The sequence below is a fragment of the Monodon monoceros genome, unplaced genomic scaffold, assembly GCF_005190385.1.
Source record: "Monodon monoceros isolate NGI ecotype Baffin Bay Population unplaced genomic scaffold, NGI_Narwhal_1 Super_Scaffold_20, whole genome shotgun sequence".
Taxonomy (NCBI): Eukaryota; Metazoa; Chordata; class Mammalia; order Artiodactyla; family Monodontidae; genus Monodon; species Monodon monoceros.
The window spans coordinates 21,789,704-21,814,883 of record NW_021703777.1 but is presented as its reverse complement, the minus strand read 5'-3'; the positions used below and the strand labels follow the sequence as shown (position 1 = coordinate 21,814,883).

The following is a 25,180-nucleotide window of genomic DNA, read 5'->3' as shown; positions in this document are numbered from 1 at the left end:
AGCACGTGTCTTTAGGGCCTTGTTAAATGGTATGCCTGTTGGGCCTTCCTGCGGAACGTAATCATCCAAAGAGAAATCTATCCATTCTGGCATAGCCACTTCCCTCAACCTTTTCATTCTTTCCTCCACCATTTGCCGCTCAACTTTGTTTAGAATTGGCCGTTGCTTTTTCCATGTTTCTAGAAGCCATCCTGGTAGTGAGTTCACATCTCCTGGCATCCTAGCCGGGATGTTAAATCCTATTAAGAGAGTGCTTATCCTGCAACCCAGGGACCCAATGTGGGTGCTATTATCAAACTCTCCCCTAATTTTGTCCTGTCCCTCCTCATCAACAACCTCAGATTCCAGCCTCAATCATTCTCCTGCTCGTCCCAACACATCTAGGCCAATTCTTGCAGCTCCTTTGGGGTACAGTCTGTCTCCTGTCTCATCAGGCCCAGCCCCTCTCTGGCTGAGTTTTACTTAACCCTAATTAACAGTTGCTCAACCCTAATTCTAGGTCTAGTGGCATGGAGATAGGGCAAGTCCTCAAGGGCGCACAGGTTGCCTGGGGAAAGAGACCTCTGCATCATCATCTGGCTTGGGAGTAGGTGAGGCGCCTTTGCCCTTAAGAGAGAGAAGTGGGCTGCGACTGGGGGCTCAGAAAGTTCCGGAGTCTAGGGAGTGAGAATCTTCAGCAGCATCCATTGAAATGTCTCCATCTCACTCGTCAGGGTCCTGGATATTCCCAGACAGTCCCTTGACCTTTGCATAATAGACCTGCCGTGACGGGCAGCTGTCTTTGAAGTTTATCCATTCAGACTACTAACTCCTGGCTTGGTCCTCAGTTTTCTCAGTTCTCCTGCTGCAAGAGATGAAAGCTTTTTCCAGTGCATCTGGAGGCCCTCTGGCTTTCACACCTGGCTTTCTGTTGCCTGTTATTGCCCTCAGCTGTTCATTATGTTTCTACGGAATAAAAATGACTCAGCAATAGCCATCCTACCTGTTATCCATATGGCTACAATTTTCTCCATACTTTTCAAATGCCGGCCTGATGACACATTCCTTTCTACCACACCATCCCAATTCACTGTCAGTGTGAACTGTAACCGCTGGAACTTGTGCCAGCAACTGTCTGTTCTCCACCTACCACGAATGATGGGGTTCAGCTGCATCACTTTGTGTCTCTCACACACTATTATTAATCTCTGCTACCTATCTTGCATATTAGACAAAAAAATGAAACAGCTTATACAAGAATATTGGAGTGCTTTCCAAAATAGATTTAAAATACTAAGAATAAGGAATCAAATAAAACATCAAAAGTACATAAGTGAGATACTAGATTTACTCAGAGAAATGAAATTTCCTGGGTAAAATATGTGTGATAATACTGATTCTGAAAAATGGCTACATAGTCACCTTTGTCTATACATTTAAGCATAAATAATAGGTATTGTTCAGGACACATGCTGTGAAGAAAGAAATGAATGAGTCAATTGCTAAAACACACATATAACTACTTAAGATAACATGAATATTTAATGAAAATTTAGCATATAACATCTGACTTTTATCCTGCAGACAAACGAGAAAAATTACAATAATTCATTTTACCCAATACATTTTACAAAATCAGACAGAACGATTTTCTAAGCAGTGTTAATAAAAACAGCAATTTAATTTCAAACAAATATATTACCATCCTATTCCTTTATCCTAATATGTATTTAACTGGCAAACCTACTAGATTACAGAAATCAGTAAAATCCAATCCATGATGCTTCAACTGCTTGGATCGATTTGAAATTCATTTTTGAAATTCATTTTTCTTATGCTAGAAGCCTGATTATCAGTTCCTACTAAAATGCTATGCCCTACTCCTTGCCCCAGTTAAGGGTGACTAGTCTTTCACATAAGGCTAAGTGACAGTACGTACATCTGTATAGCCACACACGATTCATCAAGCACACACATTCCAGCTCCTCAGACAAGGTCACCAATGGGCAAGCAGCTTTCCTAGTTCTCTTGTTCCTCATAGTGAGCATAGCCACTGGCATAGGTCCTTCCTAAATTCAAATTACTAAACAAATCTGATGACTCAGCATCTGAATCCTTTCCACCTTCATCTTCTTCCTCTTCATCATCCTCCGCTTCGTACTCATCGTCTTCCTCATCATGGTAGCTGGTATCACCATACTTAGCAGATGCAAGGTTCTTCCAATAGGCATCATACCCAGAAGCTCCATCTCCCTCTTCACCTCCAGTCTGCCGGCCAAATTTCAGGGAGCGTGCTACGAAAGACAGATGTGTATGTGGCACCTGATTACCTCCAATTCTCTACATCCTCATCTTCCTCTACAATATATGAAGTTACATGAACCTGATTGGCTGCTTCTTACTCTCAAATGAAGAAGTCAGTCACATTTTCCTTATTTCCTCACTTAACATTTAACTGGAAAGAAAGGAGACCTTAGAAACAACAATCAGTTCAATCCTACTTAGAGTCTACATACACATCATATATAAGAAATGATAAAGATGACAGTGTCATCTCATTAATTCTAGACAAAGCAGGAAAATGAATTAAGAATAATAGCATTCTCCATACATAAGTTAAATAAGGCACGTTAAAAACTAAAATGCCCTTTGTTTGATCAATTAAAAGTGCATTTTCAAATCACAGAACAGGTGATTCCATGTCATTACACTCTTCTCAAGAGAGCTACTTCATAATTCAGATGTCCTAGAAGACAAAGGCTGTCATTTCTTCTGCCTTAGTAGCAAAACAAAGGTAAGTGTAAAAAATGTCTCACCTCACTGTATAACTCTATCTTTGATTAAACAAAGTATTGTCAGAGTCATTTAGAATTATGTTTCCATTATATGTTTGGTAAAGAGTCAAATTCTCTTCAACAAAATTGCGAGCTTCATTACTGTAAGCATGTTTGTAGTAATTGCATTCCTTCATAGAAAAGTTATATGAAAACTGTAAAACAATTTCCTACAGTAGTGACGTATAACATAATAAGCATCACGGCTCAAATGTCACACACATAAGAATAGCTTCAAAATGAATTCCAACTTGCAAGTACTGAAGATTACCACCACTTGAATATTGAGGATTTATTGCTACTCAATTATTTAAAATGAAGCCTCAGCAAAAACAGAAAAATCATTTTTTTGGTCTTAAATTTCAGTATTCACTATGTCATTGACTGAAGCAAATGCCAAATATCAGAGTGAATGACGGTATATTTCTTAAGTTAAACTGGGAAATTTTACCCACAAATTTTCCAAGGCTCTAAAATTCCATTTGCATGAGAGAACACATTCATCTTTTCAAATATGAAGAAAAGGCGAAAACAAAAAGAGAAAGAGAAAAAGAAGAGATAAACCCCGTCTAAGCAAGAAAGCAAAATCACCCCAGTGGTATTTTAACAAGAGCCTTACTTGACATGCTAAGATCCTTAGTTTCCTGAGTTTCATGTCCACATTTAGGGCAGGGAGGCTGTTTTCCTTTTTCTTGCTTAAACACCTTGCTCCTTGTATGATCATCACAGAAACAAGCCTGTATAGGAGAAATAAAAATAAGCAAGTTAAATAAGTAATTCAAAACATATATGAAGACATCACTTAGTATTTCAAGGAAATGTAAAGTTAAAGATATACTTTTGCTAGGGCAGAGATTAAGAGTTTTGTTGGGACTGGTCATGCTCCCAATTTCAATTCCTTAAAGGAAAAGGTCTCTGCCAGGACTCTTCTGAACTATGGCCTAAACACAAGACAGAAAATATATGCAGGGTATTATATGTAGACACATTTCTTCGTAAATATGAGTATTCACAAAGCCTCTGATGACATAATGGTGACCAGCTTATCTACCTGCACAGAGCACACAGTCTAACTGGAGACACAGACAAGTGGAGAGGCAGCTACACACACTACGCATTGCAAGGGAAGTGAAGAGGAGAAGCGCCAAACCAGACCCAGGATTCAGGAAAGGCTGCCTGGGAGACGTGAAGTCTTAACCAAGATCGGCAGGAGAATGGGGGTGCAGCAGGGTAAGCAAAGACGGAAGAGTGATCTAAGGCAGAGGAAACAGCACAGACAGAACTGGAGAAGAGCTGGGGGAGAATTAAGAGATAGGGTTAGGAGTATTAGTAGGAACCAGAGAAATGACTCCGAGAGGCAGTGAATCAGCTGCATCTGTTTAGTGATCTTTGACAAATGGAAATGCTGGAGACAAGGTCTAAGGAAACACAACATTATGGAAATCTTCATTGTACTCAAACTCTACCAGGCAAGTGCATTTTGACATAAGGTGAAATATGCTCCCATCATTTTGGTCAGAATGTTCTCTATAAACATAAGGTACAAAAACACTGAGCTAAGATTCAGGAGACACACGCACTAGTGTCAACTCTAAGACAAGCCAACTAGATGACCTATGAAATGCCTCTAAGCTGTCTCAACTTCATTCACAATCTCTAAAATAAAAGAAGTAAATTACATAATGTTTAAGGACCCTTGTAGATTTATTATAGCTATAAATAATCCAAGAGCTGGTGGATGAGTATGGGGCTTAAAAACAAAAACGAAAAAATATAAAAGTATACCTTACAACGGAGACAGGAATGCTGACCAAGCCGATTGCATGAAACACCTGTGAGGGAAAGTACATAATATCCGTTTTCAAACTTGGAATGAAAACACTATTTTCCAAAGATTTATACTTGATGTACTATCTTAGATCAATTATCAACGTTTTTTTCTCTGTCTCATAACCTAGAGGATACAAAAAATGAGATGGAATCCCCAGCCAGATGCAAGTAACCCAGCAATTGCACAGACACAGCATTCTTTTATCCTCCAATCTCCTTCTATTGCTCCAAAACTAGGAGATGGCAAGCTTCATTAATGATATTTAGGAAACTGAAATGGTAAAACATTTTTTCAGTGACATTGGCTGGACTCTTCACTTAAGGATATAATAGTTCAGGACTTCCCTGGTGGTGCAGTGGTTAAGAATCCGCCTGCCAATGCAGGGCACACGGGTTCGAGAGCTGGTCCAGGAAGATCCCACATGCCACGGAGCAACTAAGCCCGTGCGCCACAACTACTGAGCCCGCGAGCCACAACTACTGAAGCCCGTGCGCCTAGAGCCCATGCTCCACAACAAGAGAAGACACTGCAATGAGAAGCCCGCGCACGGCAACAAAGAGTAGCCCCCGCTCGCCACAACTAGAGAAAGCCCATGTGCAGCAACGAAGACCCAACACAGCCAAAAAAAAAAAAAAGGATATAACTTCAATTTTTAAAAGAATAACTGTCTCCATTAATATATATTCTCTCCTCGTGTTGTAGGCTATTGCCATTTTTTGCAAACTTCTGATATGAGAATAGAATACTTCAGGTGGAAAAGCGTGACTATGAAGAGAAAATAATACTCAAGTGGGCAGGAAAACAGATGGAAAAATCCTAAAATATTTTATCTCTATTTTAGTCAGTAAGCCACATTAATTTTGGTCATTATCTACAATTAATGCAAATGTTAATGCAAATAATGCACTTAAACGTAAGAGCAAATATTTTAGAAAAGCCAATTTGTCTGGCACATATTGAATATGCCAAAAAATGAAAGACAAAAATAATTAAGAGAGGTATAGAAACAAGAAAACAAACTAAGCCTTACCCCGATATAGTCTAAATATAAACTATTAACTTTCAATTTACTTAGAGGTTTTGAAAAAGTAAAGAAAACAAAAGGAAATCTATCTTTCTAATTCAAATATTGCAGATGTTTCTAAGTTGGGGATTCTTTTAAGTTTGCCTGGGTCATGGGGAGCTTTTTCAATCTGAAGAAGAAAGTATTTTTTTAAAAACTCAATGATGATTTCTCAATTATGTGTATTTTTATTGCTTCTGTCCAACCATCCTGCTTCCTTCCACAGTGACACTGCTATTTCAGATGGATTTATATTACCTGTCCTACATGCTAATAATAAAAGTAAAAATCAACTGAGTACTTACTATATATATATATTAGGAATATTTAAGTATACCAAATTACTCCAATAATAACTATATTATTTCAGTCTGTGGAGGAAAAAACCTGAAATCTCAATCATTTCTACTTGAAGGTATGCCTAGAGAGTAATTAGGTTCATTCTTCATTCAGTCAAAAGAGGATATATATCACCAAAATGCTATAAATCCCTTTCAAGTACAGAACCAGAACACAGACTGAAAAGTACAAAGTGCCCAACCCAATTTCCCTGTGCACCAGGCATTTCTGATACAGAATCTTCTCCCATCCCCACCACCCGAATCTTTGACATGCCACAATGACACAATCCCAAGAAACTCGTTGTTGTCTACCACACCCTCACCCTTACCGCTGGAAACCCAAACCACTAGGATGGGATGTGGCCTTGCCAGTCTTCTTTCCCTAATTACACCTCAAAAACACACAGGCACTCCACTTCACTGCCCTGTTATTTTTCTCCCCAAGAGTTAAAATCTTGAACTTATATAAAAAATGCATTTCTCCCAGATTCTAAAAAATATTGTGACATTCCTAGTTTGAGACTGGGGAATGGTTTTCTTTTTAAATCTATTTCTATGTCTTCAGAGTATTTTAAAAGAAAGCAGGTTAGAATACATCAAAGCCTGCTGACAATAAGCCATTTAAATTAGAAGTCCCCGGGCCACTTTCATTATTTTAAAAAATAAAGGCAGAGTACACACATGTGTTTTGTTTTTGTTTTTTCCCCTCAAAACATACTTCCCACTGGTTATACAGGTAAAGAAGTATTTTATAGAATTTCCGTATCTTCCAATTCATAGTTGTACGCTCAAATCCAAAAAGGATGAGATATGACCAATTAAGGGAATAGAAACAAACTATCTTGGGGACTTATATGTATGATTAGGACAGTGTTTCAGAGAAAATATTTCAAGTAGTGGATGGCAACTGGAGAAGGAAAAATGGCAAAGAAAAAATAAAGCAATGAAAAAAAAGGAAAGAGATGATAAATTACAGTAAACCAAGGAAACCTGTGAATGTGCAATGAGAATGACTTTAATATGAGGTATCAAAGGCATGGTAATAAATTTATCTTAAAATCCTTTCAATTATTCAGTGTCTTTATTTTTCCTTTGTCTTTTACTGAATCACTAAAACTTCTTGATGGAAGTATAGCCTTATCACTTACAGTTGCCTGTCTTTGGGGTTTAAATGCTACGGAATACACAAAGTTCCCAAGTCCCAAATAAAATAATTCAATTTTTATATTATACATTCTGCAGAAGCCTAGGAACAGCTCAGAAAGGCTAACTACTCTGAGATGTTCCTTTAATCTTTTGAGATTTTCTTTATAAATATCACAAGAATTACATATGTGTGTGTATGTGTGTCTTAGACTGATGACTTATCAACTTTAAATTTATAGATAAGTATAGGGATTGGCATTTCATAGCAGAACAAGAACCAAATTGAAGAAAGTGAATTTGGAATTTGAGTCTTTCCTACAGTGGTATCTACTATTTAATAAGGGCTTTCTAAGTGACAGGTGCCATACTTGTGCTTTATATGGGTTCTCACTTCAATTGACTCCTTGAAAAAATTAGCATCTTTCTTTAATACATAACAAAATTCAGGTTTAGAAAGATTTGGTAAGTTGCCCAAAAACATATGGCCAATAAGTAGAATTCGAGTAATGTCTGAATCTAAAACTTGAGCTTCTGAGAATCAACAGAATAGAAATAAAATAAAATGCAATCTATCCCTAAAGATGATACCACAAAACACTGGTTCTCAAACTAGAATACACATGAGAGCTATGTGTGCAGGTTAAATACAGATGCCCGGCACCTGCCACCCACTTAAAGATAGAATCTCCAGGGATGAGGCCTTGACACCTGTACTTTTTAAAACCTCCACAGGTGTTTCTGATGCACATTCCTGTCTAAGAGTCACTGGAACCAACTAGCAGGAACAAACTAGGGGTATACCACTTATCTGGGGACACCTGAAAACAGGGTGGGGGAGGGTATGTTAGTCGTTATAATAACTTGGAAGTGAAAATGACTTTTAGCATTCAGGATCAGGGATGCTGCAAGGCCTGCAATGCCTGATCAATCCCACAAAATGAAGAACTGACCCAACCAAAATGTCACTGGCACACTGTTGGACAAAAATGGACTATATGCGTTCTAAGTTTTTACTACCAACAGAAAATAGATATTGAATTAAATTACAGTCCATAAGAGGCCGCATGAAAAACTAGATTCCTTTTTCATTAAGTTTAACACTTATACTATTAAGAATCTTGGGTATAAAGAACATCCAATATATAAAAACTTACATTTAAATGTTTCCGCTTCTAAAACCTGGCAGCTGGCTTGATGTTCAAACTGATCATCTTCACAAAGAAAGTTATGGCAAAAAGAACAACTGAAAATTCTGCCTCCTATTGGATTAAAGAACAAAACCCACAAATGTAAATATGATAAAGTTTAATTTTAAAAACTTATCTGTAAAACTGCTCAGAAAAGATGGCAAGTTATTTCAGATTCACATGGCAAGTTATTTCAGATTTACACTAAAATATCACGGCAGTTTTTGTTCTGGCAAAGGCTACAAAGAAAACTGACAAATTGAACCATAAAAGAGTGAACTCCCACTGTACCCTGGCTACCCATATATACTCACAATGCTCGGAGACACTTCCTCCCCTTTTACTCCCCTCCCTACCTGCCTAGGTAAAAATCCTAGTATTGCCTGTTACTGCTGGTATAAATCCCTTTTCCAACTAAACTGACAACCAAAACAGTGCCAGTACTTATGATTGATAGCATCCTAAAAAAAAAAATCATAAAAAAAGAGCATCCAGAACGTTTCAAGGTCAGCCTTCACTTCCAGCAAAGCTCGTCATTTGTATGTAACCAACTCACCATGGTCCCAGACTCCCCGTTCACATTCCACACACTCAGCGTCAGTAAGCGGGCAGGCACAGGCGTGTGTACTGAGACACTTCCTACCATGACAAACCCAAGCTTCACAGAAGTCACATATTGCACCCTGCAACCAAAGAACATGAAAAATTAACCTTTGACACAACTGGCTGCAGCCATAGTTTAAGCAGTGGCAACCACCAAAATCATATACATTTAGCCACTTATCAACCTTCAGTGATAACGAGTGGCTTCATTAAGAAAATGTACTGTTTAAGCCAAAATTAAAGAGTGTTTCCTGAAAATCAAACTACTTCACCAATAGCTATTTACAATATACAAATCTATAAATCAAAAGAAAAAGAAGCAGAAGGGAAACTATACACTTAACGCTAATATTAATCATTAAAATAAGTCAAAGAGCTGACAGTGTTGCCCCCAAACTGAATTTTACAATAAATCAAATGAAGTCTAGAGCCCATAATTTAAGCATTCCTGTCTATAGCAATTCTGGTAACTAAATGAAGTTTTTTCAAATACTAACATTCCTGACTTAAGAAAGTTCCTTCTTATCTGTGTAATTTATAAAATAAATATATAGCTTTTCTAGAATAACAGAGAGAAAATATTAAACTTCTGCCAGCATCTTTTTAAGGCAACTTATGCATTAAATCATTATTATATCTCTTTGTTAAATAAAACTAAAATAAAATATTTGGAACTAAATGACAGGGTAAGACTTTCCAATTCTCTGTCAAGGTAAGACTGTAAGACTACACACACCTTTAATAACACAATGACATCTACACAACACTAAGAGCTAGAAAGAATCTTAAGGAAATGGAATTGGATGGCTTTTCATTTACAGGTGAGGAGGGACAGGGGCCTGAGACTAAGTCCAAGTTCTAGAGCTACATTAGAGCTGAGCTGTGATTCAAATCCAGGTCTTCTAACCCTCAAAATTCACTGTTCTACTATTCAAGGCACTGTAACAAAAGTGGAAAAGAGCAAATAGGAAGAATGGTTGGGGACTTGTAAAAATAGATTACCAGTGCAGATAGCAAGTCCTCGAATCTATCTCTTGGATTACTCAGGGTTCTAGCAAGAGAAGAATGACACATTAAACTGGGTAATCCAGGGGAGTTTAAAGAGATAATTCACAAAGAACAGGGAAGGGCTTCAAAAACGTCAGGGATGATGCAGATACTACCCCTAGGGCTGAAGGGCCAAGGTCAGGGAAGGGAGGGAGGTTCTACAACCGCAAGAGAGAGCCAGCTGTATGCAGAGGACTACCTGGTCATATGGGGAGGAACTGGTGGCCAATCCATGTCGAAATCAGGACAAGCTGGTAGGGAGTAAGCTGGGAGAATAAACACCCGGATCATAATTTCCTATCATCGGGTCTCCTGCCAAAGTCCTTTTTGGGCGGCTGAACCCAAAAAGAAGCCCTAAGTAAGACACTGATCCAGCCCACCACACAAGTCAGGCTCCCAGGGCAAATCAGGGGGAAGAGTTGGGGAGAGGGAATCTTAATCAGCAAATAGAAGATGGCCAGAAAAATCACTTTTCTAGAATTTAGAGCTAATGATGCATGATTCTACTTTAATGTATTCTTTATATAAGAGATCACTCATACTCATACAACTCAGTGAATTAAAAAAGTAATAGTTTGATAAATCTAGACATAAGCAAACTACCAAGGAACATTACAACGGCTTCTGAATAAAGATAACACTGACGATCCTATACTTAAAGAATTTTCACGAGATGATTATGAATAATTCCAACTCTTCTATAAGATAGCCACTCATGAAAAATATAAAGGTCTGCCTCATGATGGAAAATTATGTGTTCTTGGAAAATTATGAATATTCTACTATAAATATTACTTTCCTCATGGACTGACATTTGGACCTAAGAATAAATTCACACAATAGAATATATAGTAAAACTGGTCAAAAGGATAACATTTTTTTTGAAAAAAAGAGCAAAATGCCTCACACAATGCAACTGCTTCTATTATTTAAAATAATGAATTTTCTTTGAAACGTCTACATGTAACGAAGAGATAACGACATGTAATGAACTACATGTAACTACATGTAGTAAAGAGCATAATTCTGTGTTAACTACGTGCTCTTTTTTGAAACGTAAAGCTTTAAAAAAACAATTAATCCTAGGTTCTTTTGGAACTACGTTGCTTATTTAACCAGAAGACTGAATCTTAGTTTAGCAGCACTTTCAGTATAGTAAATAATATTTTGTGATGTCTAATTAAGATATATTAGAAAGGTATCACTAACAAATGAACGTTGTTTAGGTCAACATTAGATGAGTCTCCCTTCCTTATACATTTCCCAATAAGAAAGAAGAAAGCAGTCAAAAACAAGTGGGTAATAGGTGAAAATCATACAAAAACATGCCACAGATAATCCAGATAACTCCAGACTGATTACATTTGGTCAGAATGCCTTCTCCTTATCCTCGGAAACCTACTGGTCTAAAAGATAACTCAAGAAGCTTACCACCATGGCAAGGCCAGTACTGTAGACACCAGCATGTTTTATGACACAGTCAGAAGACTTCATCATGCACTTTGTTTTCCCTAGCAAAGAAACAAATTTTCACTATTAGTCTTGCAAAGTACTACATGCAAATATTCGCTAATTCCTCTTTTTATCTAGCCCAAGTTCCTATGGAAATAATTTGAAAATAAAGAGAGACCAGCACTATCTACTGCTTATATAACTGAAAAAAGAAAATGGATATAACTGAGACCTCATTACCTGAGTCAGATCTTTTGAGATTAGGAACTTATATGATAATTCATGTTTGTACTAAAATCAAAATTTGAAGGTTATGCTTTGTAATCTAATAATCACTAAAGCAGTTAAAAATCTTGTGAATTTTCAGGTGAATTCAGGGAGATTTTTAAATGATATGCTTTAAAAGTGAATTTTACACTTTGTAATTCACAATAAACGCAGTCTGATTTGAAGTTACTGCTTCTTTCTTTCCCTAGAACATATCAAACCAAAGCAAATCAAATAATAATTATGCAAATTATCTGGTTCATTTTTTTAATGTTTAACCATAGTTAAAAATTTACAAACTTAGCCCCTGGGTAAACATTCTTCTAAAAGAATTGTCAAGTAGTGCCCAAATGAGCACAAAAATCAGGAATATAATGATAAAGCTAAAAATCACCATACAGCCACAAGAGCTCTTATCTAGCAGTGAATTACCAACCCGAAACACTGTCAGGACATTCACTTATCACATGCTGTGAGAGGATTAATGGTGACATATTAATCACGCATCTCAGACTCCACAAAGCAGAACACGAAAGAAACAGAAGATGCTCAATTTTCCACTTCCTTGATTACCTAAGAAACAAAGCTAGACAACAGGAAATGGGAAGAGAAACAGGAAATGAGGGGCAGCAGCCCCCTGTCCAACACTAAAGACAAGAATCAGTGAGTGGGAAGTGTATCCGTGCACAGCACCACAAACGCTGAAAACAGGGGAAAGGCCTAGCGACAGCTTATCTCAATCTTCTCCACAGTCTATTTTCTCACTCTACATCCATTTGTCTTTTGTAAATAAGGATATAAAAACTGGCAAATGACTGGTCTATCTAGGCCAGTGTTCTCTTTTCCATTAATTACATACCTCAAAGCTGTCTCTGAAAGCTAGACCTACACTAGAAACATTCAGGGGTGTGGCCCTAAGCCTTCCTAACTTTCTGCAATGTTATCATGCATAAACACATTTAAATGAGCATATCTCAAACTGTGTTTCACCTGAAACTATTATCCTATAAGCAAAGGGGATACTTGTTCAAATAAAAGTTTGGGGGACAAACCTGTAGTAAAGACAATTAATCAGGTTTCTCTACTGGAGGTCTTCAGAACCTTTAACACATACATAGGTAAAAGAGCTCTCCCAGGTGGGAATGAGGGAATGAAACACGCAGCGTGTCTCAAATGTATGCTCTGCTTTAAGAAATACCTACTAATATCTCAAGTATTCTGTGGAAGACTATTTGGGAAACATGGATCTTGTTCTATGAGCTACTATTTAGTTTTACTCTGAATAAGCGTTTACTCTGAATAAAAGTTTCCACTTATACTTGGGAACTAGGTAAGTGGCTTAGGAACTCTATTCCACTCACTTGGGAATACATGTGAGGAAATTCAAGAATCATACGCTAAGAACCAAACAGAAAAACAACTGATCACAAAAACTGGCACCAGGTAAATGTGGAATAAAATTATTTTCAACAGCCTAACACACTGCAGGCAGTATCAGCAGAAATCAAAATTTAGGAAAGTAAACAAAGGATATCGACAAGACTAAGACAGTATAAATAAAAATGCAGCATCACCAAATGTTATTAGTCTGAAATCTAATCTTTCCACGTTTAAAACAACTCGTGGTACCTTTATCTAAACTGTATCTTAATTATTTTCCAGCATTACATCAAAGAGACAAAACCAAGGCTTGACAGTTTTTTGATAGGCCAAATAACATTTTATGTAGTCTTATTAATAGTAAGGTATAACATTACTGTAAATGATAATGATGAACCCACAGGTTCAAACTGATTAAATGCCAAACAAATGTTTGATAGAAGCATGTGTTTTGATCATATACTTACCACACTGTGCACAAATTGGTAACTTCTGTACAGAATTACAAAAATAGCAAAATGCTCTATTCTTCTGCCGTCTTGTCATGTAAAAGAAAATTTTAAAATTTAGTCAAAAAAAATAAAATAAAATAAAATAAAATTTAGTCAATATCAGATAAAAGGTCAGTCTATATTATTATATATAGATAGAAAAAGAAATGAATAAAAATTTACCTCTGACACTTGTCACATTCCTGTAAAACATAAAAACATAACATTAATTTGTCTACTGGCTGAAAACTGCAAAGTTACTTGAATTATAAAGAATACCGTTTTTCATGTTAAAATTTAAGTGACATTTGCCCAAACCCTCCAATTCCACCCATGAATACAAGCATCTATACATACTTTAACAACAAAGGTATGTTTTGGGGCATACCACACTAGAGAAAGAAGGGGCCTTTTCACAAGAGGCTAAATACAGTAGTGGTCTGTTTTTTGGATTTTTTTTTTAAGCAATCAGAAAAATAATACGGAATGAACACAAGAAACAGTAGAGAACACAGTATGTTGAAGCTCACAGAAAATCCAGAATTCTAAACATGGTATTAAAAAGCTCTCCACAATCTGGTCTCTAACCACTTTTCAAACCTCACTGGCCTATTCTCTTTAGATTCAAGTCACTATTTGTCAGCCATTCTCAAAATATGTCTTGTATTTCTTCTTTTCCATGCCTTACTTATTCTAATACTTTTCCCTGAGAAGTCCCTCCTCACTTCTTCACCTACTGGAAGTCCTGGTGATGATCCCACCTCCTCTGTGAACTGTACCCCATCCCCACACTCACCTTTATCACCTCAGTGCTAATGAACCTTAATCCCAATTGTACCTTTTCTGCAGCACTTACCAAAGTCTAGCCCTCACTGTATATATTTATGTATGAGTCATTTCTTTGTCTTCCTTCTCTTCTCTAGAAATCACCCTGGCACGGACGAGGGAGTCCCCACTGTCCTATCTGTGCTATGTCATCTCGCTCCCCCTCACCCCCCGACCAACCCAGTACAAATGCTGGTTAATCCTGGGTTGAGCACCCACCCAAGCCCAACCCATCGGAGTTCTTTCCCTCTCTGAGGGCAACAATATGTGATGTGAGACATGGGAGCTATGGACCCAGTGGCTATGAACCCCCCAAAATGGAAGAAAACAATCTGAGAAAATGGAACTAAACAACAGCAAAAGACAGAACTACAGGTTGTTTCAGGTTCCAGCTGTCCCTGCATCCCAGCTACATCCATGTCCTTCCCAACTACACAAGTTAGCCCATTACTCATTCAATCAACTATTTCTCCCTGAAGTTACTTAGGTTGGATTTCTGTCATTGACAAACATTAAGTAATACAGAAAACAACTGAGCTATAAGCTTGAGGAAACCAGGACTGTGTCATTCAGCTACGTATTCCCCTCAATGCCTAAAATAGTACCTGGCACAGAGTAGGCACACAATACACGTATGAGGAATTAAGTCACATTAAGCATTTCATATGTCTTCAATGAAATCAAAAAAGAAAAAAAAAAGAGGAGTGGGAACGGAAAAAGTAGAGAGGCGTGGAAACAGGAAGATACGGGACAACTCAGAAATATGGTCAAAGGAAGGGAAGAGGTAAGGATGACTTAGGATGAAAAGGCTCCAATTAATAGGACAAACTGAGGATGGCATACTAGGTTAGAGAAGCTGGAGAATGTCACACAGTTCCTAGTATGTATTCCTGTTCAATACATATCTATTTGTCACCAATGGCAGCCAAGGTAATATGACAGGTTTCAGAAATAACAAAATCAAACAAAATTCACCACTACTCAGTGTTAATGAAAACAACAGACATGCCTTTAACATAGATTTATATAGTTTTTCAATTGATAACCAAAAAAACTTACCATTGAAGCATTGCACGGGTGTTTAGCTAAATCGATAGTGCTTCTTGATGCTCTTAGCTGTTTTTCACGTTCCCGGCGATTCTCTGCCTTCTTCCTCGCACCAGTCTTTTTTTTAGGCATCTCCCCTTCTTTCTACACAAGCAAACAGAGACGATATAATTGCCTTGTTGCATTTGCTATTTTAAAGAAACTAAGGAATAGCAGAATGAAATCTTCTAATTCTCATTAAACTTTAAACTCAACCCTGCTATTTTGATGGTTAAGCACATTTTAAGCCTTTATGCATCATTTAGCACACATCATCCCAAATAGATAGCTTTTAAAATAAGGCACTTATTTGTATTACCAAACAGTTCTAAAAAATGTAAACATCAAAAAGATTTATCCTAACAGCCAAAATGGTTTTCTTTCCCACAGAGCAAAAAAAGTTTCTCTGATATTCAATATTCTTTAAAAATTACTCTGTACCAAGTGAAAAAAAATTATTAGGAATATATAAATAACAAGAATCATTTAAAAGTATATTATTTACCCAGTTTATATCACTTTTTTAAGCCTTATATTCAGATGACCTGATGCTGCCAAGTCTTCAAGTATGTCTAATTTCTCCCATGTAATACCTGAATAAAACATCTAATAGTCAAGTCAAATGACATTGACTACAAAGCCAAACTACCCTCTCCGAAAAGATATTAAAGGCATCTGAGTAGCTTTGACTCCCTGAAAGCTGCCTTTCCCGCTACTTTTACCTGCAGTGAGCATGTAATTTTAACAGGGTTCAAATTTAACAGTATGTGTTTACCACACATATCAAAATAAGGACTTTAAAACTGGCTTTTATCAGGTAGTTGAAAGAACTACCTCATTTAGAAAAACAAGGTCTTTACTAAATAACACATTTTTATTTGGCTTTTCATCCCATCTGAAGACACAAGTTCCCTGAGGGTTCCAGCCCTATCTTTCTTGACAATGTTTGCTTCCCAGCCCTGCCTGAAATAAATTAAGCCTTAACAAATGAAGAGATACACGAATGAATGAGTCCATGTGCTTGCTTTGAAATAGAATCTCAAATTTCTTAATATTCTTCAAAATACATGTATTTTTTAAAAAAGTCTCTTCTAAGAGAGGTTCTCAAAAATCAACTGTGGAATTCCCTAAAAGCACAGATTTAGACTTCTAGGCTCTATCCAAGATCTACAAATTCCAAACCTCCAAGCACGGTTTTAAGTTTCACTGGTGACTGACACACAACCTTCCTGAAGACAAAAATATTCAAAGAAACCAAAGTCGTGTCCATGATACAGGGAGAGAGTTCCATGAAAGCACACGTTGACACTCACATTTCCCATTACAATACAGCAAAATCATACACCAGCTTGTACCTGGAACAATACTAAGGTCACTCATAAAGTTGTCCTAATTTCCGGGTTTCAACTCTGATGTTGGAACGCCCAATCAAAAAACCGCGCGGTGGTTAGTTGCGACTTAAAAATATGAACAAACCAGACAAGGAGGTTTAGTGGGTGGTTACCTGAAGTAACGTCCAAGTCCACTAGGTCACCCTTCCGGTATTTACAATGACAAAACTTACAGGGTGAAAAGTTGTGTACTGCCCTCGCCAAAGGAGCTAAAAAAATAATCACAGGGTGATCACCGGTTGAATTTTCTGCGTCCCCCGGGGAGAACCCGCTGGGAAAGTTGAGCCTCATTTTTTTCTCCTCTAGTTTGTTTTGTAAACTTAAAGAGTGAATTCTATTTCTCAGCGTTATACGGGTTTAAGCCCTTCTCCAGGAACGCTCCCACTTCAGGACGTGGCCCGTGTCACGAAATGAGAAAACAGGCCCGGGGCCACTGAGGCTTTGGAGGCAAAGCCTGCAGCCGGAGGACCCAGCGGGGTGCAGGGGGAGCCCAGGGGAGAGTCGGCGGAGGTGCCACGCGACTCTGGGAACCAACGGCCGTCCCCGCCCGCGGGGCACCCTCCCTCGCGCGCGCTCCGGGCCGACCTCGCTCACCCTCGCGGGGAGGCCGGGCTCACTCCGGGGGCCAAGGGGCAGGGAATGGCGTGAGGTCCGCCCGCAGCGGCTGCAGATCCAATTCGAGGACCACGATTCCGGGGGAAAAAAATGCTACTAAGCCCCGAGGAAGGCGGGCAGAGCTGCTTCCAGGCACTAGGAGCCGGACCGGATGTCCTCTGACGTCAGCACGTCGACAGGGGAAGGCCCGCCCACTTCTGTTCGCTCCGCCCCGTCCCTCCCCCTTCCGCGGGGGGCGGGTCTCCCAATCCTGGGCGGAGGACATGACTGAGAGAAGAGGAAAAATGGGGGAACAGAAGGAGGGAAAGGGTGGAAATTTTATTACCTCAATTTTATGTTTTCAGGAAAGGAGAAATCTAAGCGAAGAGAAAAATCTAAAAAGAAAAAGGAAATGAACTTACCACCTGGTAGTGGATCAGTTGACTCAAACAGAAAATTCTTGCCTAATTCTTCTGGAAACTTTCTGCTACCCGCATATTTTGTGCCCTCACATCCCACTTTTCGTGTTTGCTCCACAAGTTGTCCCTTTAGTTGTCCAGTGAAGTTCTGTGCTACCCTCCTTTGTCTATTTCCACTGGCCTTCTGGAATTCCATTCTTTTGTGAACAAATTCTTCCACATTCTGAGCCTCTAGTGTGTTTGCTGCCTGTCCTTAGCTGAAACGTAACATCACCCCCACCCCCTTGCAGAGTCCGTTTGCTTTAAACTTGAAAGTGAAGGTTGCGCATTTTCCCACACTTCCTTCATGTCTTGGTTAGGGGGGTGGGGTGTGTCCCCTTGCTTCCCAGTGCCTCACTCACATAATTCATCCTCGTTTTTATGTAGCAGTGCCACTTTTTATCCTTCCCTGTTGCTATGTTTTACCCTCTCCTCACGGATGGAAGACTCTGGAACCTGACTTCCAACTTGTGCCATCACCCAGAATCACATTAATAGCTAAATGGAAGACCCATCCTCTTGGGTTCTGGATTTCTTCATCTCCAGTAGCCATCACCTCTGCTCCAAGACAGGCACCCACTCTCATGACTGTACCTGAGGCCTTGTCATCAGGTGGAACTACTCCACCACTAAAATCCAAAATTCAAACATCTAACCAACCAACTTCCTAATTACCAACTCTCTCAGCTGTCCCTAACAAAGACTTCGAATCTAATGATCCTTCTCTTTTCTCCCCATCAATTATCCCCCTGTTTTCTTCCCTTCGTTTCTTCCCCAGTTAATAAAACACAATTCATCACTTCAGTCACAATTTTCCATGTTTTTGTCCTGAGCAAACCAACTGGAACATTCCCAATTCTGTTAATTCAACAGCTTGCTTTTTCTTTCCTACTCTGGACATCTGAGTGTTATTAAGGAGAAAAAAAGTTACACAATCATGATTCTACTCTAAATCCAAAGTCACTGACCTCCACAGGTCTTTCAAAATTGCCCTGCAAGCCTCCTATATTTTCCTAATCAAGCCCATCATTCTCATTTTCCATGAGGGCTTTATCACATCTTCTCCCCTTTCGTCAAACTTCTACCACTTCCTCCATCAATTTTAGCAGATATTATTGCCTGCTTTCTCACAGAGAAAATAGAGTAGTATCAGTAACAGCTAAACAACATCACTGTGTGCTCCTGGCACTCTAATTACATGTGTAGTGTTAACTCATAATTTTACACATGATGAAACTTGGTCAGAGAGACTGTGCAACTTATTTCAATATCACCCAGATGGTTTCGCTTGCAATGTTGTCTATTGTAGCAGTCTTAAAACTTTTGGTCTCAAGACCCCTTAAAACCTCTTAAAAACTGAGAACCCTAGCAAGCTTTTGTTTATGTGGGTTATATTCAATTGATATTTACCATATAAAAAATTAAGACAGATAAATTTTAATGTTTATTTATTACAAATTATCTTGATAAATCTATCACATGTTAACATAAATAGCATATTTCTATGAAAAATAACTATATTTTCCCAAACAAAAAACATAGAAGAGTGGTAATGATTTACAGTTTTATAAATCTCTTTAATGTAAAGCTTAATAGAAGGCAGGTGAATTCCTGTATCTGCCATTCCACTGAGAAATGTTTTTTGGTTTTGTTTTTGTTTTTTTTGCGGTATGTGGGCCTCTCACTGTTGTGGCCTCTCCTGTTGCGGAGCACAGGCTCTGGACGCACAGGCTCAGTGGCCATGGCTCACGGGCCCAGCCGCTCCGCGGCAATGTGGGATCTTCCCGGACCGGGACACGAACCCATGTCCCCTGCATCGGCAGGCGGACTCTCAACCACTGCGCCACCAGGGAAGCCCTTGAGAAATGTTTTGGTGTTTCCATTTTCCCTACAAATAGTTAGCCAAGGAAATGGCACAGAACCCTCTGGGGAAGAACTGGGGGAATTATTACAATGTACATCTTTTATGATATTTCAGGGCCTTCTTCCTATGGATCTGGCCTTTTCCCTATTGATGGTTTCCAGATCCAAAAACTGGCTCAGACTTTAAAACTGGGCAAAGAATTGTGACTCATTATTAGAGTATTGCTCTCTGGCTCCTACTCATACACTCCCTTGATTTCTTTCGTTTGTACAAACTAAGCCATATCCTTGATTGCTGCCCATCCCATTTTGTTCCCAGAGTCACCATATTCTGTTATCCATCTCCCTAATTTTCTGAGGATCAGACCCCTCTCCCTCACTACCACTCTGTTCTTGTCACTCATTACAGTATGGGCCAGGTTGCATTGTAACTTAAGCCAAGTTATTAACCCAGTGACAGGAGGGAAGCTGGGGGCAGATCCTGAGGGGAGCACGGGTTATACTACAAAGAGGAAGCCTCTGCATGGTTTTCAAGCCAGGGGAGCACAGGCCATTAATGGGGAAAATTGGACCATGTTCAGACTCAGAGGGTTCAGGGGAATCCAGGGATTCAAGATTTTCAGGTATCACAACCCAGCCCATTGCATCAGGGTTTCTTTCCAGTCCAGCACTGTGACCGTGGCATGGCCGACCTAGCTAGGTTGTGTGGTTGTTGATCTTCTTTGGAGCTCTGCCTCACTTACGATTAAGTGCTGGGCCTGTTCCTCAGCTCTTTCTGCCCTCCCACTGCAGGAGATAAAAGCTTCTTTATCTGCTACCAAAGAGGCCTGAATTTTACTCTTAAATTTTTAATAACCTTTAATCATTCTCAGCCCTTTGCTTTTTCCAAAGAATCAACTTTGCTTAACAAAACTAGTTCCCCTGACCTTAAGATTGCTATTTCCCTCGTATTTCTTTCTTTTTTCCCCTCATATTTCTTAAATGCCTGATACACTGCACCCACTAGTGTGTTACCTTCCATTAGAATACATTCCAGTTCACTACTGATAAAAGGTTAACTATTGCACTGTTACCTTGTGCCAAGGTCCATCTGTCCCTCATCTATCACCAATAAGGAAGTCTGTATTGACAGTGGCCAATGATTCAAGTCAAAAATCCCATATTAGCTCCTGTTTCCTTGGCTCAACCCTGACATCAACCATCTTGGGTTGGCTTCTCTGGAAGCGTACCCTGAGTCAAAGATGAGTATAGGGAGTTTGTTAGGAAATGCTTTGGGAATACCATCTGAGGAAGGAATGGTAGTAGCCATATTGGACAGAGGGAAGAGTTGGCCTGCAATATAGTCTCACTGAAGGCCTTGACTTTGAACCTGGCATGTCCCTTCGGAGTTGAGGCAAGTGGGCCCAGCCTTTATATACCTGTGACATCAGTCACTGGATGTGGGCTGACAAGGGAAGCGGCTGTGACCTGGGACCAGATTACTCCTTAAGAGGACTGACAGCTGCATTTTGTCAGCTTGCTGCAGTCCCAGCAGCTCAGGGAACAAGTCCTTCACTTCTGAAGAGGAATCTGGGTAGTACCTCCCAGTATTCACTACAAAGAGCGATGGCCAAATCAAGAAATATTCAAAGACAAAGAATCTTTATCATTCACAGACCCTCACTGAAAGAATTCCAGAGAGTGTGCTTCCCAAAGATGAAAACGGAATTCAGAAGGAAGGTGGGGGGGGGGGGGGGGGGGAATGCAAAAAACAATAGTGTATAATCAATTCATTGGACATATAGGGCAAATCTTAAAACATTATCCGTACAAAACAACAAAACTATAATAAACAAATTGGATACAAAAACTAGGCAGAACTGAAATATTCTCTAAATTCAAGGCAATTCAAATCAAATCCTGAGAGGGACTTTAAAGTGGAATTTGACTAGTTAGTCCTAAAATTCATATGGATAAGTAAACCAGGAATATCCCAGACCATTTTAAACACCAGCAGAAGAGAATACCTTTATTTATTATAAAGTTCCAGTAATTAAAACAGATGTCGACAAATAGACAAATGTGACTGAATAAAAAGCCTAAAGACTCACATACATTTTGCAACTTGGTAAATGGAATAGGCTGCGTTAACGACAGTGAGAAGAGAGGTATCATTCAGTAAATGAGGTGGAGACTATTGGTGATCCATATGGAGGAAAATAAAGTTAGATCCCTCCCTATTTAACAGCATACATAAAAATAAATTCCAGATGGATTAAAGATCTAAATATACAAAGCAAAAATATAAAACTATTGTAAGAAAATATATGAGAATGTCTTTTTGATCTCACGGTACAAGTGATTTCTTAAATAAGTCACAAAAAGCAACAAATTACAGAAAATAAATAATGCATGTTACTGATTAATAAATTTAAATAAATTTAATTTAATAAATTTAATTAAATAATGTATGTAACTGAATCAAAATTTTAAACTTCAGCATGAATAAAGACACCACAAGCAAAGTGAAAAGGCAAACTAAAAATTAGGGGATTGAATTTGACATGTATATAACTGACAACAAATTCATATAGAGACTCAATTATCAACTGATCAGAATTATCAAAAGAATCACCATTCAGTGAGAAAACCACAAACAACCGAAAAGAATTACAGGCAAAAGATATAAACAGAAAATTTTATAGAAGAGGAAATCTAAATAGCATTAAAAATACCTAAATCAATATTACAATGGAGTACTATTTTGCACCCAGCAGATTGGCCAAAATTTAAAAGTCTGGCAATTCAAAAAATTGAGAAAGGCTGGAGAAACATATTTTAAGCAATTCTGGTAGGAGCATAAATTGTTAAACCTGTAGCACGGTTTTGTTTTTTGTTTTTAGAAATGACAGCTGTACTTTTTGTTAAAGACCCAATTTTATTTTTTATTTATTTATTTTGGGCCGCGTGGCCTGTGGGCTCTTAGTTCCCCAGCCAGGGATCAAACCCGTGCTTCCTGCATTGGAAGCGTGGTATCTTAACCACTGGACCACAGGGAAGTCCCCTGTAGCACTGTTTTTAATAGCAAAAGTTTTTAAACAACCTATCTTAGTTAGGGAAAGGTATAAATTATAGGCAATCTATACAGCAATTAAAATTCATGAACTTAATCTATAAGCATCAACATGGGTAACCCCAAAACATTATGCTAAAGAAAAAATCAAATTGAAATACTATTTATGTAAAATTTGTAATGCAAAAGACCAATTGTATACATAATTTATGGATACATATATATGTAGTAAAAGTACCAAAACATCCATAGAAATTATATTAACTTCAGTTTTTTTTGTTTTTTTTTTTGCGGTACGCGGGCCTCTCACTGTTGTGGCCTCTCCCGTTGCGGAGCACAGGCTCCGGACGCGCAGGCTCAGCGGCCATGGCTCACAGGCCCAGCCGCTCCGCGGCATGTGGGATCTTCCCGGACCGGGGCACGAACCCGTGTCCCCTGCATCGGCAGGCGGACTCTCAACCACTGCGCCACCAGGGAAGCCCCAAACTTCAGTTTTTTTATTATCTCCAGTGAGGGAAAGGAAACATATCGATGATGTGAGAGGTATTAACTATACTTTTGGCTGTCAGAAGGTAAGCCAGGACGAAGTGAGAGAGTGGCAATGGACATATATACACTACCCAATGTAAAATAGATAGCTAGTGGGAAGCAGCCGCATAGCACAGGGAGATCAGCTCAGTGCTTTGTGACCACCTAGAGGGGTGGGGTAGGGAGGGTGGGAGGGAGTCACAAGAGGGAGGGGATATGGGGATATATATATATGTATAGCTGATTCAGTTTGTTATACAGCAGAAACTAACACACCATCATAAAGCAATTATACTCCAATAAAGATGTTAAAAAAAAAAACTCCTCAGTTCAATTTATCTTTAATTACACCTTCAAAGTCCCTTATGCCAGGTCACATAACATATTCATAGGTTCCCAGGATTACAGCATGGTCACTTCTGTGGGGGTGGTGGGAGGGGGAAGATTTTGTTTATCACACCCTCTAAACATATACTCCTTATATCTTCTTCATCGGACACCCTCACTTGAATCCTTATGATCTGCCTTGACTGTGGGAATCTTCTTTAACCTGGTATTTTGGTTTTCAGACATTCCTTTAAGCAGGAATAAGAGAGGGAGAGATGGAAAGACACTGCCAATGCTTGATTTTTGGAGAGCAATATAACTCAAGGTGACGAGAGAGAGAACAAGTGTTCCAGGAGTGACCATGCATGGACCTGGAAACACAGTGCGTCATCTTATAAAGGTATCGCCTTAATGATTTCATTTTTAAAAATCAAGATGCAAGACCCACTTCTTCCCTTCTCCACAATTGCACATAATTATTGTTTTTAATTGAGCAACTTCCCTTCCAACACACACATGCACACACACACACACACACACACACACACACAAGCAACCAAAATTGGGAAATGTAGTAACTTCTTAGAATCAATTTTTGCTCAAAGCCTGATCTGAGGTGGTTGGGGAATTTGGAATTGTTCCTTGGGACCTAGAAATTAAGAGGCTACTCTGGGGGATTTGAAGACATCATCAATTCTCTTATCAACAAAATATGTGTCTTTTATAGTGAAATGAGATATGTTCCCAGCTATTTGGCTCCCAAGAAGAAATATTTCTCCTTATAATGGATACCCCTTCACACACAAATCCTGAAACATATTCATGTTTTGAACTGGAACAAAAATATTCATTAGAAGAATGATAACATTTTGTCCTGCCTCTATAAATCCATCATCTATCTCAATAACAGAAACTATTTTTCCTCTCAAATTTTGTCCTCCCAGACCCAATTCTCATTCTTTTTGTTTCCTTTATTACCTATGAAGCATAGCCCAGAAAGGAAAAAATGAAATATGAAGAGATAAATAATAGCTTAAAGGAATCTTCTATTTTATCATCTCAGGTCCTTTAGTTTCTGAGCATTCTAGAAAACAATGGGATATGAAGAACATTTTACAAGCATCGTATGTGAATAGCCTGTATACATTTACCAGCCGCTTAGGGTGTGACAGGAGATACAGAAATTCAAAATGATTTCTTAATATTTAAGGTTTATACTCTAAAATAAATGCAGTGAATTTCAATGCCACTTATTGGTTTAAAAAAATGCATCAAATCTAGCCTCCTGTTAACGTTCTAGTCTTATATCAAATGACCTTAAAAAGCATGTCAATATTTATTTGATGTAGGATAATTTTAAGAATGTTTATCCTAACTGGGTTAACTATGTTCAGAAAAGGCCTCAAGGCATTCATTTATAGGAATGTATCAGATG

The 25,180-nt window shown here is 38.6% G+C and overlaps 1 protein-coding gene across 1 annotated transcript; it reads right to left on the bottom strand.

Annotated features, from left to right (window-relative positions):
• Positions 1-1,309: 1,309 nt before the first annotated feature.
• On the bottom strand, positions 1,310-17,692 carry ZNF330 (zinc finger protein 330). Its single transcript, XM_029234606.1, has 10 exons — positions 17,518-17,692; positions 15,506-15,637; positions 13,805-13,824; positions 13,598-13,668; positions 11,463-11,542; positions 8,938-9,064; positions 8,349-8,453; positions 4,599-4,645; positions 3,433-3,550; positions 1,310-2,273 (listed from the first exon to the last, which is right to left on the bottom strand). Exons 2-10 carry the CDS (start codon positions 15,623-15,625, stop codon positions 1,999-2,001), a joined length of 963 nt encoding a protein of 320 aa, XP_029090439.1. The 5' UTR covers positions 15,626-15,637; positions 17,518-17,692; the 3' UTR covers positions 1,310-1,998.
• Between the last annotated feature and the right edge of the window lie 7,488 nt (positions 17,693-25,180).